Raw genomic sequence first — 18149 nt, forward strand, 5'->3', positions numbered from 1 at the left:
TAGAACGAGTGTAGGGTAGAACAACGAAACGAGTGTTGTTTTAAATGTAGTGGATGTAGGTAGGTAGGTAGGGATGAGAGACGGAGAAAAGGTGAGAGAAAGGAAAAAAAGAGAGAGAGGGAACAGAACAAAGGAGCCTAATGAATCAATAAATATCCCTCACCTCCGGATTTCCCCAACAGCTGGGTACGTAGTTAGGTACTACTAGTCAGTTAGAATAATCCCAAACAGGAGAGAGGCCTCTCAGCCAACTCTCTCAAGGTAGAGAAGATCCACCCAGACCCTTGGCAGACCCACCAGACCCTATATTTATCGGCGGCAATACACGGTAATACCAGCCGTGAACTGACTAGATACGGGGCCATCAGGCGATGCAGGTTTCAGGTGTGGCCAATCACAGTTGACAAAACGCGGGATCGTACCCCGGGATTACTAGATCGGGGAGGGAAGTCAATCCACGTAGGGGGTCCCAGCTGGCCATCGGGTGACGTGGTTCAGGTATTGGATTTATTTGGTTTTTTTTTTTTTTTGTGGGTTGGGGTTATTGGATTGTTGCTGCATTAATATGAATATTATTGCATTGGTTTTATTTCTTTGGTGTAATTCGAGATGTTTCACTCAGTACAGTACTTTTATTCGGTAAGTATCCGGTGTGTACTACGTATCTCTGTAGTGGGTATTGCATTGGCATGAATGTACTCCGTAGCCGATGATGAATTGATTTTTAGTGTTGAACTAAAAGCTAGGTATGGATCTATTCATCATCCATTCCATTCCATTCCATTCATTCCATCCATCTCCTTCTGACATTCACGTCATGTTTATGGTTAAATGCAAAGTACCCCGTACTGCATCTGCACTGCACTACACACATCACATCACCCCCCCACCGCGTACCTGCACCTCCCCATCCCCATCACCCCTTAAAACACTACCTCCCTCTTCACCCCCTCCAACACCTCCCTCGCCCGCCTCTCCCTCCTCACCAACTCCCCATTACAAACAACCGGCAACCCCAGCACCTCATTCGCATGACAATCCGAAAACACCGGGCCCTTGATCCCCCGTTGCCGACAGATCCGAATCGCATTCTCCAAGAGATTCCTCCCCACCCCGACTCCCCGAAGATGCTGCTCAACGGTCCACGCCCGGATGACGCCGACTGGCTGACAGGACCCGGAAGAAGTAGTACTAGTAGTAGATCCTGTTCCTGGAATTGAAGGGGTCTGGTACAGTTCCTCCCGCACCACCGCATCCCGCACATGGCCCCAGAGTTCTTCCTCCGTGCGGATGATTCGCAGGACGAGCGTGCCGATCACCCGGTTATGGTATTTCGTTACGAGCATTATGTCTTCCTCCTCCTCTTCTTCATTATCTTCTGCGCCGTGGTGATCTCTCTTCATGGGGGTCTTGTATCCCGCTCTAGATGTAGAAGGCGAAGACGATGCAGATGGAGGTGGTGACTGTGGTGGTGGTGGCTCTCGCCGCCGATGCTTATACCTTGTTCCTCCCTTCCATAACCACACCCATGTGCCCGTACGGCCTGCTTTCTCTAGGTACGGATGTGTCGTGTGCGCCGCGGCGAGGAGATACACCATGATGCAGGCGGGCCAGGTGATGAGCAGGAGGTAAGGCCAGTTATCTTCTCCGGTGGTGCTAAGCGCACGTGTGAAAAAGTAGGTTATGAAGAGGGAAAAGGTAAGGCAGGAGAGCACGGCCGGGTGGGTGAGCATGGAGCGGGCGGCGAGTTGGCGTTGCTGGGCAATGCTGTCTGCTATGAGGTGCAGAGAGGCGATTTGGTCGGGTTCGGTGGTGGTGATGGAGGTCGTTAGGGAGTTGTTGGTTGTAGACATGTTGGTTCTGCGTGTGTTTTGGGTTTGGTGGGGGTTGATATGGGGGGAGGTTGTTTTGGTGGTGGTATGTGAGGTGAGAGAAGTATACAAGTGGGATGTGGTAAGTGAATGGCCCATGAAAACATACTGACGCAGGTTCCAGAGTACTATCTACGCTGGTTTGATTGTGTTACTGATTCAGGGTATGTTGCAAATATTGGTCGCTTTTGAATTTGTAGGACTAGGCTAATATCTCATAGTTTACTTTTGTGGAATGCCTGTTGCGCATACTATCGTCCAAAAGCTAATATGTCTGGACATTGCTTTTGTGGACTTCTTCACGCCCCATTAAACTAGCTAATATCATTGTCAAGTACCTGCACGTATCTCAGTCACCGTTCCCTCGTTTCTTCGTCTCGTTTCGGTTCCCGCTCCTGCCGAGAGGGAGTGACCGTCGGTGTGGGTGTAGGTTCCTCCCCAGACAGATACTCCAGCGTCAGCCGCTTCGTCTCTGGGATGAGTAGCGAGGTTAAGCACCCGCACAGCATGAATAGCGCAAATATCTGCATTACATGATTAAGCCACGGCGTATCGGACGAGTTGACGCCTCCCTTGGCCCCCCGATGCGCTAGCGGCCCGAATACACACTGCGCAATGATGGCACCGACCTTTCCAGAGGCAGCACTGATACCATGTGAAGTTGACCGGTACCGCGTAGGGAAGCATTCCCCGGGCACAATGAACGTGGTGGCGTTAGGTCCAAAGTTGAAGAAGAACTGTGCCACTACATACAATGCCAATAATCCGTGGTCGGACTTCTTCAGCGGTTCATACGCGAATCCGATAACGATAAATATAATGGTCAATATCACAAATCCGGTCATCTGAATTGGCTTGCGGCCTAGCCGGTCGACTGTGCCAACCGTTACCCAATATCCTGGAATGGCTCCAGCACATATCAAGATCAGGTTGCCCACAGCGTTGCGGTAGAAATACTCGTACACAGTACCCCCGCCGTTCCAGCCGATGGCCGTCAAAATGATGGAATTGTTGAGTCCAAGTCCGTAGAACGCTACAAAGTCAGCTCGTTCCAGTCATAGTGGAGAATACTCACCAACGTCAAGGAAGAACCACGATCCCGCAGTGCCGAGCAATACCTTTCCATGCTTCCATGTGGTGAAATGCGAACAAAAGTCCGACCAGCTTGCTCTTGGGGTCCGTAGTCTGATATCGGCACTTTGAAGCACAGCTACCCGTTTGACCTCATCAGGATGACCTTCGTGTTTCCCCAGAATGTAGGCTTCGACGTCTTCATCAGCCTTGAGCAGATCTCTGGCAACATCAAAGGTGTAGCGCGGGGTTTCCGGGATGGTCAAACGATAATAAAGCGCGAGACAAGCCGGGACCGCCCCGAACCCAATGACGACCCGCCACATTTTATCCACGGCCAGCTGACAGACTCCAGGGAGCCTTTGAAACCTACAGTCACGATTAGCGCAACAATTGCGGCAGCGAACTGTCCAAAGCCCTGCATGGCAAAGACAGCTCCCATCATGGCTCCTCTATGCTTCGTATTCGCAAACCTAATCGGTTAGCGGAGTAGAATATAACGGGTAAGTACATACTCTGAAGTTATGATTGATGATAATGGATAGTCACCTCCAATTCCGATCCCCATGACTGTACGCCAGAAGACCAGAAGGCCTGTGATGGACACCGCAGGAGAATTTGAGGACAGACATTGTGCCAATGTAGCCAGTATGATGATGATCAGCTCGATCCCGTACATGCGCTTGCGACCGACAATATCTGCCAGCCAACCAAAGAACAACTGGCCGATGACGGTACCAGCTGAGGTGGAGACCTTGATGGCAGTGTCCGAGCTGTATGGCATCTTGCCAGGGCGGGTGGTAGCATGCTGCCAAAAGACAACACCTAGCATGCTTGAGCAGAGGTTTATGGCAAAAATATCGTACGAGTCGGTAAAGAAGCCCACCCCGGCTACAACGATCGCGCGAGCGTGGCGCCATCCAAAAGGAGCGTCATCGATACGTGCGAGGGCCAACCGACGACGTTCATTGGGATCCTCCACATGAGAAAGGTCAACATTGTAGTTGGGGAACGCGGCGGTGCCAGAGGCAGCCATATCAGTTCGAAGCAGATTTCACGACGAGAAGATTCCGCGAAGGGTATTATTTTGAGAGTCAGATGAAATGAAAGATCATGAATGGAACGGTATCCGGAGAGGGGAAGTCGTGCTTTTCATGTGCTTACCGATGTCATTTGCTTCAGTTCCAGACACTCGCGGAAGCTTCCGTCCCTGTGCACTCCTTTGGACCTGCCACCTCTAGAAAGCCAACAGTGTCTGAAGTGACTACAAGATTCGGACAGGCCGACTGGGGAGCGGATGGATACCAGTCAGCAGGGCACGTGGGGTACTGCAACCTGCCTGACTTGGAAGTATCCATGGGTCAATTCTTTCGGACGGTCTGGAGTTCCTGTAGCTGAAGGTCAACTTTATTCCAGCGCGGAGATTATCTGGAGGCCCCCTCAAGCCCTTGTAAACTGATATCATAAGACATCATCTGGCAGTGTTTCGGTATGGAGGTACTCTGGATCTGAAGCCACGTTTTGTTTAGGATACGAAGGCATGTGAAGCAACAAAGATGGCTAGTGGCGGATCCTGTTTAGCTTTGTGGGTTGCCATAGTATATCCCAGCAGTTCGCTGGTAGTAGGAAAGGACACGGTTTTGTTGAGAAAGACAGACAGCGAAGAAAACTGGGTAACACGTGACAGGTGAAGAGAGAACATTTGACTAGACGCTACAGTACGACGCGTAAACTACACTGAAGTTCAATGACATCTGTTCAAGCTCTTTTGAAGTACGACTTTCTGTCTCCGGAGTTAGATTCCCCAAACCCCCAAAGGATCCGCGCCCAATGATTCCCGAGACTGTTGCAGCTTCTTCACCCGTTTAACTATAGTCCCAACAGATATAGGTCCCACCAACGTACATATCGAAATTGCCCAAATAACCACCAAATATATCTCCGAAATCTCGCCATTGGACCCGCTGGAAAACATCCCCTGACTCTCTGCGAGGGAAGCAATGAGGTACCCGACTTCACCTCGAGCAACCATTGCTAGCCCGAGGATAAACGGAGGATAGAGCGATTTCGGTTTGGGAGGGAGAGACATGGTTCTGCTGGGACTTGCTGACGGGTTTTGAGGTTCTGTTCCAGACACAGGCTCATTGTGGTTGGGACTGGGAGAATTTCTCCTGTTCTGGTCCAGATTAGTAGCATTTGTATTCTGATCGGACTGTTCTGTACGAACTGCAGATTGGATTCTAGGACGGGGACCCTGCTTCTTTGACTGCTTCTTTCTCTTGTCCTCGGTTTTACGAGAGGCACACGAGACAAGAGCCCAAGATAATGGTCTCCCAAGGATGGAGATCAGAGTAGTTGCTGAAGGTAGTGAGAAACGAACGAGCCATAGACCGGTGACCATCTTCCCAATCATCATGAGAATGGCGTAAATGACACCGCGCCATACAACATCTCCGCGGAACATCTTAGTGATAGGTATAGCAAAGCCGATGGAGGCCTGGGCATGTTAGAGGAAAGCCATGCAACTAGGTAGATGACTTACGAAGAACAATGGGAGCAGGATGCGATTCACAGGCTCCCGGTAGTACTTCTCATATACTTCGATACCGGTCGGTACCTTTATATGTGGTCTGCACGGATGTGTCTGTCGTGTGTCTGGAGTACTGTTGTTTGAAAGATCCTGAGATGTGGACTGTTCAGAAGTAGTCTGCTCCCCTAGCACCCCCGACTCTGACACTGGCATATTATGAGCCTTATTAGTATTTATACCGCATATATCAGCAGCCAATCCATCAAACCAAGAAGTGATCACTCCCGCAAGATACGCTGCGAATAAGCTGGAGGTTCCTGCATAGGTAGCACCAGCCACGAGCCCTACCAGCACAGACGTCTGCGCAAGGAAAGCAAATTGCATGGTGCCCATAAATTGTGGCAGATTACCCCTCATATTGAGAGCCCTTTTCAGGATTGGCTTGAAGCAGAATGCGCACAGGATAAAGACACCTAATGCAAAGCCGATGGAGACAAACAAGGGTCGAATCACAGTGACGACGTTGAACGACGACGTACCACCACCGAGATTTGAGATTATTTGGACCATTACAAGACCCACAACATCGTCTAACATGGCAGCACTTGTAGTGACAGTACCAAGGCGTGTAGGGATTAGATTAGTAGTTGATAGAATGGTAAAAGTGGTGCCAAGACTGGTTGCGCTGAGAGACGCGCCTGCAGCGAAAGCCTGAAGAGGACTCGCGGAAACCAGCTTCATTAAGATGAACGACAAGGCCATAGGGACCCCAATTCCAGTGAGTGCAACGCATAGCGAGATAAGGAGGTTGGCTCTCATCGATTTGATTGACGTTGAGAGGCCACCTATATAGGTGAGTTATGGATCGTTTCGCTAGGCCGTATTACCCACCTTCATACACCAGCATAATAAGGCCAATATAGCCCAGTTGCTGGATTACTCTTTCAGTCTCCGTATCCAGCCATTTTGCCCCCGGGGTTCCCCAGAGAATACCAATGAAAAGTTGACCGATCAGTCCACAGTACAGTAGTTTATCAAGACAGACATTGATGAGGTTCAACACCACCAGTAATCCGCCCTGATTGAGAAGAGTGGAGATACTTGGTTCATGATACGCAAAAGCTGCGTCCGACCCACTGCTAGCCATGGTGACCCCAGGGAGCATAAGAAGTCATGGATGTTGTTTCATTTTCGGTTGCCGATGGTTGCAGATCGTGGTGGCCTTGATTACTAATTCAGGGTCTCCCGATCGCTTGGCTTGAACATTCAGAAATGCTCTGATAAGGGATGATTAAAATCACTGACTATGAGTAGTAAAGCAGTCGGAGATCACTGCCAAGATTTGGCATACAGTCATACTCGTATTGCATGCATAATGAACACCTAGACTTGCACTGATAAAGGAACCTGATACCTAATGCAGAGAGCAAGGCTTCCCGTTCGCTCAGCTGCACTTCAGGCACATAATTTCCTTTTGGAATATTGTATGATTCGAATAATATCTTCATAATGCGTCAGGTGGTTGGTCAACATGGGTATTTACTGCCAGTTGGCGCAACGTAGGCCCATAGCCCGAACTCATATACTGCACTCACCCACCTGCTGGGAAGCTTAAGGTCCCAGCTCCTGCTCTGATCCACCGATAAAACTGTGCTCGGGATGTTCCTGTTTCTCCGTACCTGCTAGCTGGATATCTAATGAGTAAGTTCTTTCATGTGTTTGTGCCTGAAACCTTTAGGGGCGGCTCGATAGGCGGGCTTGCCTGAAATGCATCGAAGTGCATCCAGCACATGCACGCAACCTCGAAGGCGTTGATAGCAGGAATAAAGAAAACCATCAAAATAAGGACATCCCATCTACTATCCAAATATTGTGTAATTAAGTGACAGCAGTAATTGACGATCACGCTTATCAGCCAGGAAACCTACAGTTCCAGCGATGCACCAAGCAGCTGTCTGGAAAACAACCTCGGCACACAACAATGCAGGCATAACATTGAAGCATAAACCCAATTCAACCTTAACAATCAAGAATAGTGGTTAAGAAGAGCCCGATGAAGTAGAGTAAAAATAGAATCCCGGGAGCGTTTCATACTAGCCGCAAGATCGACACCGGCGTCGCATCAAATTATGGCTGGAACCTCGGAAGAGAACCGACCACCCCATCTTGCTCCAACGGAGGTTACAGATAGAAAGCAAGATAAGAACACCCGTTCACGCTTCTTTTTCAGTCCCTCTCGCAAGTATTACTCTAGATGTCTAGTTAATCTGTAAATGAATGCATCTCCGAACTTCAAAGACAAGTCAAGCCAAGTCTGGTTTAATTATCAGTAGGGTACCTCGGAACCTCAAAATTGAGTCGAACGGTTCGAATCCAGCTCCTCCGTAGATCACCCGATCACCTCCTTTCACCACAGTATAGGACTCTTCCCCGATCACGTTCCCGACATTGAGATCGAGAGATAAGCCGATCCTTTCCGTATGTTGTACCATAAGCTCCAGTCCGCGGTATCAGATCTCAGACGCACACCCCTGACCCCTTCTACATACTATACCGTGAACTGAATTCTCACGCCTTCAAGCGAGGAGGGGAAAGGTATAAAGAAACCTTCAATTCCTCTCCAGATCTTTTTTTTTTTCCCATCCAGCATCTCAAACAAGCAAGCAATCCTTCCTTCATCCATCCATCCATCCATCTTTCATTCGTTTTATCTAACATTACCTCGTTAGGGTACGTACTTCTTTCTCTTCCCCTCCCTACCTGATTCCAAATTTGCAATGTCAATCTAACGAAACCCTCACAGAAACTTAATATATCCATCAAAATGCAGTTCACTCTCATCACCGCCTTCGCCACTGCCTTCCTGGCTTCTTTCGTGGCCGCCAACCCTGCTCCCGCCCCGGCTCCCTTCGAGATCGGCATCGGTGCTAACGCTGCCGCTAACGCTGCTGCTGAGGTCGCTGCCAATGCTGGCCTGGGTGCTGGTGCTGGTATCCACTTCAAGGCTTAAGTGGTTTAATTAGAGTGAGTGGTATCCCATGAAGATTTGTGTGGGCGTGCTGAAAGCAAAGGCTAATAGTTGGTGTGATTAGCTACAGGGACAGGGTTCTCTGGAGACCATGTTGCTACCTTAGTACCGGCTGTGCTGGTATATCTGGATGGATGGGATAAGGTTGGATTTACTCATTTTCTGTACTTAGTCGGTGTGGATAATATGATAATGTTTTGTTGATCCCTTTTTCTGTATTGTTGGGGAGTAATAGCTAGGAGTTGGTTGGGAAGGTGAAGATAAGTTGAGTTGTGGATCTGAAAATTAGCCTCAGAAACGTGTGGATTAGTTTAATAGTATTAGTGTCTGCTCTCATTTGGCTTAAAAAAATCATTCTGTATATTACCAACTATTCCGACTAGTCACACCCAAAACATTATGAATGGACGGTAATTCATACATATCCAACATCTGTCCAGCTCAGCCCTTCCTGGCAAGCCCCAAGCCTACCGGGTGATCACGCCCACATGGCTTTGAACTTCTCGTTGAAATCATCTCGAAGCATTTTGAACGCTTTCAAGACCTGCAAAAACCCCTTCTCCTCGATCTGACCTGGTGAAGCGGAGGAAGTAAGCTTGCTAGTAGCCTTTGAACCACCCCCTCTCTCAGGGATATTGTTCTCATTTCCCCTCCCTTCATCGTCGCTCTGCTCATCTTCCCAGCTGTCAGCTACCTTTGCTTTCTTTGAATTGGCGGATACCGAAGTCAGCGGAGGCTTGGTTGTGGCTTGCACCGGAGCCTGGGCTAAATGGGCTGATTTCACGGCTGTCCCTGGCTGGGGCTCCTTTGCATCATAAGCATTATCGTCCAAGTCAATCTCGTGCACATCACCACTGCCGGCCACATCCAACAAGTCTACATCAATGTTTGGGGACAGCTTGAGATAGTTCTCAAAATCAGTCACAATGGTGGCAAGGACCAGGGAGAAGTCGTTCAAGAGAAACCAAATATCACCCTTGCGGATCATGTTCCATTTTTCCAGGGCTTTCACATTGCCGTGCTTGAAGAAGTCGTACAGGTACGCATTGAGTGGAAGTTGGCCCTCCTCTGGGTAGAGCCCCACGTACGGCACCACTGCTTGTTCTAGCCAGACACCGCTGCGGACCTTTTGACAGAGGTCGGGTATGCTACTCCAGTTATCACCATGACCCGACAGTGAGACAAATGATGATGTTACTTGGGTAGGAGGAGTAATGGGCAGTGAGTGGCTGATTTCTTCCGGAGATTTGTCGCCTCCGCACTTTATTCCTGTCAGTGGGAGGAAACAGTCTGGATCTTTGATATGCTGCTCAACGAAGGTGGTAACATAAGCCGTGTAAATATCCTGGGTCTGCTCGTTATGACTGCGCAAAATCCTAGCCGCCTTTTTCGGAAGACTTGGAAGAACCACAACAGATGGGGATTTCTTTTCTGAGGTTCGAAAGTTCTCAAGGGTAACTGGAGGTAGATGCCGGCGACCGAATAAATGTGACATCACAAGCATCAATGTAAGAACCGTTTCTTTGGGGTTCCTGAAAATGTTCTTGCACAGTCGGTGAAAATATCCACCATTGAGGAGCGCATGGAATGCAAAGCTGGAATTCTCGGTGTAGTACAAATGCGATATGGTGCCCGAAAAATTGAGGGGAAGACCATTAGCATCGAGGAGCTGATTGCGACGGAGGTATTCGACCGAGAACCGCAGATGATGGAGAACAGTATGTTTGGCCTCCGGCCCCCCAAGATAGATCCGTGGGCATGATAGGATCGAGTTGATGGCTTTGACGGCGAACTTAGATCGATTAGACTTCTGAAGCAGGATAAAGAGTCGTAGTACTAGGCTTGTAGACAACGGAAAATGGCCGTTCAGGCTTGGAAGCTTTGAGCTGAGTAGACGGTAAATTTTGGAATCCGGAATACACTGAAAGACCACGTTGCCTAGGAAGTCGAAGCCCCGACGTCCAGCTCGACCAGCTGCTTGCCGAAATCCAAGGGCTGTCAAGAAGACAGAATCACCTGCAAAGACCACGGTTTTGCATGGCATATTGATACCGAGGGCCAATGTACCTGTAGCAATGACAACGCGTAGATAGCCCTTGCGGAAGAGTATCTCGCAGACTTGACGGTATTTGCGATTCATACCGGCGTGATGTACACCGATCCCACGCTTCAAAGCATCAATCAACCAGGAAGGCACCTGTCGCTGCTGGAGCGCTTGAGCATATTCCTCAAAGTCAGAATCGGCAAGCTTCTTCTCGTCAGCTAGGGAAAACCTCGGGATTGGTTTTTCTGGATCAAACGATTCATGCCAACTCGATTCCGCGGACGCAGTATCACGCATCTTATCTGCTTTGGACATGTTTCCATCGTTGTCTCCAACTCGGCTCTTCACCTTGCTGGGCTTTTTATGTTTGGCACGTTTTTCTTCCAATTTCTTCCATTCTTTCCACTCACTGATCTTGTTCGCCCAGCTTGAACTCGAGGCCTTCCATCGGTCCTCCGACTGTTCCAGTTCGTCAACAATCTGCTGACATATTTCCTCACACTTACTTCGATCATAATTGAAGAAAATAGCTGGAAGGGCGCCTTGGTCATGGAGAGAACAAATCAAGGGTAGTGTTGTATCGAGGAGGTTATTCTTCACTGGGCGGGGTTTATCTGACTGGCCGCGTTCGCCAGATGATACCTGGACATCACGACTCTTCTCTAAATGACTCCCCTGTGAAAGTTCCTTCAGGACAGAATCGAATGGAGAGTCTGAATTAATCATCCAATGTTTCAGGACCAGCTTCAGCTTGGCCTCCCACTCCAGAACGTTAGCTTTGGCAATGACACCTGGCAGCGCGTTGGACGGATTCAATGCGTTATCAAGCGGATAGTCTGCTGTTTTGTACTTGTCCATGGCCTTCCAAAGTGTCCAGCAATCACGCGGTTCCAGGGCTAGATCGTCCGGGATTCCCCGAGATCGATTGGTCAGGCTTGTCACAGGGTGTATGAACGACATGTTTGGACAAGCATCCAGGCCGAGTGCAGCTAGATGAGTGGCATCCGATAGCCCTTTGAAGATGAAAGATGTCGGAGGTCTGTACTCAAATTTTCTTAAATCCGACCATCGCGTTTTGTGCTCAATCATTTTCAAGTCATGGCCGTTTGCATTTTGAGTCAACCTCAGCCAGTCATTGAATTCTTCAGGATTGCCTACCGTTGCAGAAAGTGCGATGATAGGGCAAGGTGCAAGAAGAAGCAACTGCTCCCATACCACTCCATCGTCTGACTGACCAATGCAGTGGATTTCATCGAAAATGATACGTTGAATGCGAGACGCCCACGACTTCGCGTTTGACGGCGCAAGAAGCATAATCTGAAGGATGTGTGGAACTGTGATCAAGATCTGACAGCTAGTTGGGTTGTTGATGCGGTAATCACGTGTATGAATAGCCCAAACAGACTTTCCAGCGTGTTTGTAATTCTTACTGAATCTTGCTTGGACTTCGGCAGCGATCTGGTTTACGAGTGCTTTAGTCGGGGCAACGTACACCAAGACCCCGTCGTCACTGCTTTCGAGGACCTGTTTCATAGCATAGAATCTATTCTAAAGTCAGGACTTGGAGGCACACATTGTTATAGGCTCTCATATGGCACTTACGATATGAAAGTCTTTCCCGCACTAGTCGGAGCGACAACAAAAAGACTCGCTTTAGCGTCGATTTGGTCCAAGATCTCTCTTTGCCACCGATCAGGTTCAAAATCATGAACTCGATGATCTGGTGCCGATTCCATATTTCTATCAAAATATGGCCCCGCATGAACAAGCTGAAACTCAACTGGTGACAAGCCCGTTTGCAAGTTGGCGTGCCGTGAAGCTAGTGGTGTGGATGCGGATGTAGCTTTTCCTGAAACGTCACAAGGGATGTCAATGTAGGGAAGATTGAGTGCTCTAATAACGTCTTCTATAAGGCATCGAATGTCGAACGTAATGACTTGCTTCGCCTTTGAGAGCCTGAGAATCATAAACCATACGAGTGCCACTATCGCCATAGGTCTGTCCTTTTCTGTTTCACACTTTTGCTTCCAAATCTGTGCCAGGGTCATTATGAGGTAGGCAAGTATCTCTGGCTCTATCAGACAATCTCCCTTTCGCTTCAAGCTGTGGAGGTACTCATAAGCAGCTTGGTACCTCTGGACCAAATTATCAGAATGCTCGATATCATGGCGTTTATTCTTCCAAGCCTCCAATTGCCTCTCAAAGTTGTTATTGCGCTGTTCCTGGAAATGAACTTCTGCTTTGGCTTTAACCGATGCGGATACGCTAATCTTTGATTTTTTAGCCTGTTTTGAGCCATTTTTCGCGGATTGAGAGGCTCTGTCTCTCTCCATAGCTCCAGAAGCCGGACCTTTTCCTGGCAAGGCCTTGAGATCTGCTTTAGCCTTTAGGAATATAGACTCTGGTTTTGCATCTGTAAGACTGGCAGCATATTGCTCAGTCTCAGCCATGAACATCTGATTACGGCGAAGAAGCCACTTTGAAGGAGGAACTGTATTCCGTTGATCTAGCGGCCTGCGATGATTATGCCAGTGGGTGATTTCCTCAAAGATTCGCGACACCGCAAGATCCTTCCCAGCAACGGATTCGTCAATAGCAAGTGATATCGGCTTGAGATGGCGATCAAAGTCCGGGTTGTTGAAAGGGAGCACGGCAGTGGTCTTTATCCGGCTATTGACTGGGCGATTGCCCGAATGATTAGTTTCTTCGTTTCTGCTTGCTTTGCTACCGCTAGCCTTGTTGCACACTTTAGAGATAGCAAGTTCAGCACCACATAGAGCTTTCACTAGTGAGGTAAGCACCGAAAACTTTTCCATGATTGACTGGCTGAAGAAACCTTCAAGGTCAGACGAGTAAGCCATTTGCAACGTCTCAAGAAATAACCTTCCATCAATCAGGTCTGCCACATCACAGCTCATAGGCCTAGCACTCATAGCCTCATGCCACAACTGTGATGTGATGATACTCCAAGATACTTCAGCATATTTCACCAGCAACGACTCGCCAGGGCGACAGTATTTGGGGCCATACACGCGGTTTCCAAGCTTGCACTCACTTAGAACAATAGTGTGGAGTAACAAGGCACGCAACCCCAACATCTCATTTTCTTCAAGGGGGCCAGAGTTTAGCAGGGCACTTGCTGTTAGGGTTGTGACCCACTCTCGTTGAGTGAGAGCGTGGGAGCCTGTGGTGTTTAAGATACCCAAAAAATTGCGCAGCGTAAGCTCCACTGAGGAACTTGCAGGACAACGTTTTGAATCACTGGTGCCAGCCTCGACGTGACCATGTACCATACTGATTCCAGAATCCACCTCTTCTGTATCGGAGTCAGATGATTCAGTGTCCTCTTCTATGTCCGGATCTTCCGAATCCACGCCGAAAAGATTCCGTGCCCGTTCTGCGGAGCCCTCTAGAACCATCGTGAACACCTATCTGAGGTCAGAATTGAGCTAAGCTAGGGGGGCACTCTGTGCTCACTTTGGTGTCACGGCATTCTAAACTGTTCAGCAATGAGATATTGAATCCATGGGCAACAAACCAGTGTATCATGGATCTGAGCGTAACTCGATTCGGCCAAAACGAGGTAAGAGCATTATCGAACGTTTCATCACTGTCAGTGTCTGAGGTACCATCCGAGAGCACTTTCAGATCCTCAGACTCTTCTAAAGATTCATGCAGTGCTCTATCATGTCCGCTATGGCTCGAAAATGCGCCATCGTGGCACATGATGAAATAGACCCCCTCCAACGTAAGATATTCCTCAAACTCGGGGCAATTGTATGTATCAAAGCATCTCACTTGTATGGATGGGAATACTTTAGGAGCATTCTGTTGAAGATGCTGTAGAATAGCTTCACGAGCTAGACGGTACTTTGGCAACGATGATTGGTGAACGTGTGGTGAAATAGATGCCGCCGAATTTTCCGAGAAGAAGACAATGTGAAAATTGCAGTTTCGTCGTCGGAGCTGTTCTAGAGATCGCTCCACGATATACGTGGCATGAAGCAACTGAAAACCATTGGCAAATTCCAGCTGGTCGTCAGCGAAGCAGTGCAAGAGAAGTGAGTCTCCTTCGATGATAAAGAGTTCGCTGCCTGCATAGTCGCCAACAAGGTCGACGGTACGGGAGTACAGACCATTGTACCTAACGATGATGGATTGTCAGACCTATCTTTGACCTAGTCCGACCATAGCTAGCCTGGGATGGCCTTAATGAACTACTCACCAAAATAGGACTTTCTGTGGATCTGCCATCGCGATGGTGTAACTTGAACTTGTGCAGAAGTGGAACAGAAGGGCAAGATCGCTGATAGGTGACGAGGGGGAATGAGGAAATCAGAAGGGGAGATGGACGCGTGTCTGTAGTTGCGGGGCACAGGATGGCAACCAATATATAGTATTCACTCACTGCCAGACCATTCGCTGCAAGATTATGCAAGGCTGTAGGCACCTTTCGAGCGAGCCTTGCGCTGGAATAATGATTACCCCTGCTAGTTGTTTGAGTCTAGCACTACCAGGCGGGGTTTTGACATCCATGCACGAATCCTGGTCGCAGCACCGCGCCAAACCGATAGCGATGGGAGAATGATGCGAAGTTACTCGGTGGCTATCAAAAGGCCTCATTACATGGCATCGAATCGAACCTCTGTTGTTCGGGAAATCGAAGATCAGATAGTGGAGCACAGACAAACACAGGCCAAGTACTATGAAATGCCTTCTACCCTATTATCTTGTCTTTGAAGCGTAGTAATCAAGACAGCCATCGTAGAACCAAAAGTCCAGCGGCAATCCGTCACATGTTAAGTAACGCTCACCTTCTGCTCCATTCATTGGTTACAACTAAGCCTAGACTGTTAGTTGCTAAAATGCTTTCTATGAGGTTTTTTTCTCTCCAGTGGTCAACATTACCGCAAGATGAAGTATCCGATGTACAATACCATCGCCCTGAGAGGGGGTTGTTGATATCATAATAACTAAGAATCGAGCAAAGAGACCAAAAGATATCCTGAATATACTCTTCCTACACATCATCTAAGATGACCCGTTTTATTGAGCTGGTACTTGATCATTTCATGGACTTATTGCATCATGTTGCTAGTACAATAGTACTACTATGGTCATGTGAATAGTAGACGGAAGTTTCAATTGATTTGCAGGTGAGGGACAATGCTAGTTACCGTTATTACTTATACTATATATATTTTCCTCGGGGAGGTTCATTCTGACAGGAGTCAAATTACGGCAGAACTACCGAGAATAGTAGCAGATTCAAAACATGATGTTCGTACCAGACCAAGATCATGTGGAATTATGTGAAAACTTCCATTCTCTAAAGTGAGCATCAAAGACACCTGAGAACATTTGTGCTCGATATAGACTAAAGTAAGAGAAAAACTTTCAACAACAAGCGTTAATGGTGTAGCGGTAACATTCAACCCTTCCACTCCTCTTGTGAGGTTGAGCTCTGGGTTCGACTCCCAGTTAACGCACAAACATGATTTCTTTTTTCCTAATTTCACCAGCATATCTACTCTAATTTTGCCGGTCATACATGGGTATCACCTCGACAGTTGTCAAGTATGAAAGAATAGCACTCACCATCCCATGTACAGCTCAATTTGGCCCTCTGAATAAAGTACAGTAACAGCCTGCCAAAACCATTTGACTCAGGTACATGTCCGACCGAGTGACCGCCTCCCATGTTACTGATCTAGCCTAGCGCCCCACCCTTATAGAGCCGCACGTGATCTCAAAAATGGCCGCCCCTCAAGTCTCCAGAAATAATTATTGCACTCTACCAACACCCCTCTCGATATCGCATATCTTTTATTGCTTGCAAAGAGCACAGTCTCACACTATGGCGCGCGTCCGCCTCGCCCCGCTCTCCTCGCTCACTCAAACCCGCTACGTCCTGCACCTCTCCGACGGAAAACGCCTCGTCCTCTTCCGCCTCCCCACTATCGAGACGCCGAAAACCAAAGACAAACCCCGAGCGCGCAATGACGCCAACGGCTGGTCCTACTACGCCATGGAAGCGGAATGTCCGCATGCAGGCGGCCCGATGAAAGATTCCTCCATTGACATCGAAGATTCAGCATACATTGTGTCTTGTCCATGGCATGCGTATGATTTCAACGTCGAGACGGGAGAGTCGAGTGTGGGGATTAAGGCGTGCACGTTCCCTGTTGATGTGAGCGATGAGGATATGGTGGTTGTGGAATATACCTCTGAGAAATTGGGAGAGGGAGTGGAGTTGGCGAAGTTGGAGGCTGTGAGTGAGCAGATGAAGTTGAAGAAGAGTGTCAATGGTGTGAATGGTACGACAACGACAAATGGAGCGGACGATAAGGCTGAAACTGCGCCGATTCGGTATCTTGATGATAATGCAACGGTGTGTGAATGGTGCGCGCACATTCTGAACACCTCGAACCCGGAACATAAGATCGAGTTGACGGCGCATTTGTTCAAATTGTTCACGGAACGGGAGGGAACAGATAAGCCTATGGTTATTGGGGATAGGACCAATGTTGACCTTCCAGATTTACCGCCTAGGGATGGCGTGAAGGATGTAAATCGGCAGGCAGTTCCGAAGCCGGGCAGAGGTGGTACGCAAAAGAGCAGGATTAATATGTTGCATGCGCTGGCAAACATTGAACAATGGGCGATCGATCTGGCGGTCGATATCTGTGTGCGGTTCGCGAAGTTTCAGACGAACTCGGCTGATGCGCTGGGTCTTCCTCGGGCGTTCTTCCACGACTGGTTGAAGGTCGCTAACGACGAGGCGAAGCATTTCTCTCTCCTTCGGACCAGGCTGGAGGAGCTTGGTTCGTATTTCGGTGCCCTTCCGGTCCACCATGGACTGTGGGACTCTGCGACCGTGACAGCCCATGATCTGCGCGCTCGGATCAGCATTATTGCGTTGGTGCATGAGGCGCGCGGTTTGGATGTGAATCCAGTGACGATCGATAAGTTCCGCAAGGCTGGAGATGGGGATAGTGTTGACACGCTGGAGATTATCCACAATGATGAGATCACCCATGTCACGACAGGTCATCGCTGGTTGACCTGGATTTGTGCCCAGGAGGAGACGGACCCTGTGCAGGTGTTCCGGGGTAATGTGCAGAAGTATTTCCGTGGGCCGTTGAGGGAGCCGTTCAATACAGAGGCTAGACTGCAGGCTGGTCTGGATAAGAGATACTACGAGGATCTCTCGGGGTACGAGGGAATTCAGCCTGCTTGATCGCTCCCTGACTCGCAGTTCAATAATGGAAAGCAGTTCAGTCGCTTGATCCTCTGGAGTCAACTACTCCTCCAGCAAAGATGGCGAACTGCACAGAGACCTTGTCAACCCATGCGCTTGCTAGGACCCCTCCGCTGCCGGTGACCTGAGAATCATAGATGGTTGTCTGCCTCAGTCATACCGTTGAATGAATGTTGCAGACACAATCAATGACAGGCATAGCACTTCGTCACTCTGAGAGATCTTGACAAGAACTGCACCTACCAGAGGGCCAAAGCACTGTGACTTGGCAAGTAGTGTGATACTCAGGAGTGTTGTGCTAACCGCACCCATAGCGAAGGCGCATGGTCCCAGGTACATAACTG

At 48.8% G+C, this 18149-nt stretch overlaps 7 protein-coding genes and 1 non-coding gene across 8 annotated transcripts; 4 read left to right on the forward strand and 4 right to left on the reverse strand.

The window, feature by feature from the left end:
- Window positions 1-923: 923 nt before the first annotated feature.
- Window positions 924-1853, reverse strand: An14g01690 (hypothetical protein; the record flags this gene model as incomplete). The annotated part of the gene is made up of 1 exon (XM_001400759.1): window positions 924-1853. The coding sequence occupies one exon, from the start codon at window positions 1851-1853 to the stop codon at window positions 924-926; it is 930 nt and encodes a 309-aa protein (XP_001400796.1).
- Window positions 1854-2224: 371 nt separating this feature from the next.
- On the reverse strand, window positions 2225-3978 carry An14g01700 (uncharacterized protein; the record flags this gene model as incomplete). The annotated part of the gene is given in 3 exon segments (XM_059744079.1): window positions 2225-2904; window positions 2947-3415; window positions 3458-3978. Coding segments are annotated over 3 exon segments (1670 nt in total), but the record flags the coding sequence as incomplete, so codon positions are not given.
- A 759-nt stretch (window positions 3979-4737) lies between these two features.
- An14g01710 (uncharacterized protein) lies at window positions 4738-6619 on the reverse strand (the record flags this gene model as incomplete). The annotated part of the gene is made up of 4 exons (XM_059744080.1): window positions 4738-4811; window positions 4848-5439; window positions 5485-6317; window positions 6364-6619. The coding sequence occupies 4 exons, from the start codon at window positions 6617-6619 to the stop codon at window positions 4738-4740; spliced, it is 1755 nt and encodes a 584-aa protein (XP_059604602.1).
- Window positions 6620-8296: 1677 nt separating this feature from the next.
- On the forward strand, window positions 8297-8482 carry An14g01720 (hypothetical protein; the record flags this gene model as incomplete). Its single annotated transcript, XM_059744081.1, has 1 exon — window positions 8297-8482. The coding sequence occupies one exon, from the start codon at window positions 8297-8299 to the stop codon at window positions 8480-8482; it is 186 nt and encodes a 61-aa protein (XP_059604603.1).
- A 496-nt stretch (window positions 8483-8978) lies between these two features.
- Window positions 8979-14798, reverse strand: An14g01730 (uncharacterized protein; the record flags this gene model as incomplete). The annotated part of the gene is made up of 5 exons (XM_059744082.1): window positions 8979-12087; window positions 12147-13972; window positions 14022-14043; window positions 14083-14688; window positions 14770-14798. The coding sequence occupies 5 exons, from the start codon at window positions 14796-14798 to the stop codon at window positions 8979-8981; spliced, it is 5592 nt and encodes a 1863-aa protein (XP_059604604.1).
- Window positions 14799-15951: 1153 nt separating this feature from the next.
- tRNA-Gly (TCC) lies at window positions 15952-16033 on the forward strand. The gene has a single exon. It is a non-coding gene; the product is annotated as a tRNA-Gly (tRNA).
- Window positions 16034-16401: 368 nt separating this feature from the next.
- On the forward strand, window positions 16402-16831 carry An14g01750 (uncharacterized protein; the record flags this gene model as incomplete). The annotated part of the gene is made up of 2 exons (XM_059744083.1): window positions 16402-16796; window positions 16828-16831. The coding sequence occupies 2 exons, from the start codon at window positions 16402-16404 to the stop codon at window positions 16829-16831; spliced, it is 399 nt and encodes a 132-aa protein (XP_059604605.1).
- A 96-nt stretch (window positions 16832-16927) lies between these two features.
- An14g01760 (uncharacterized protein) lies at window positions 16928-17784 on the forward strand (the record flags this gene model as incomplete). The annotated part of the gene is made up of 2 exons (XM_059744085.1): window positions 16928-16946; window positions 17039-17784. 2 exons carry the CDS (start codon window positions 16928-16930, stop codon window positions 17782-17784), a joined length of 765 nt encoding a protein of 254 aa, XP_059604606.1.
- Window positions 17785-18149: the final 365 nt, after the last annotated feature.

The sequence above is a fragment of the Aspergillus niger genome (genome assembly GCF_000002855.4).
Source record: "Aspergillus niger supercontig An14".
NCBI classification, from domain to species: Eukaryota; Fungi; Ascomycota; class Eurotiomycetes; order Eurotiales; family Aspergillaceae; genus Aspergillus; species Aspergillus niger.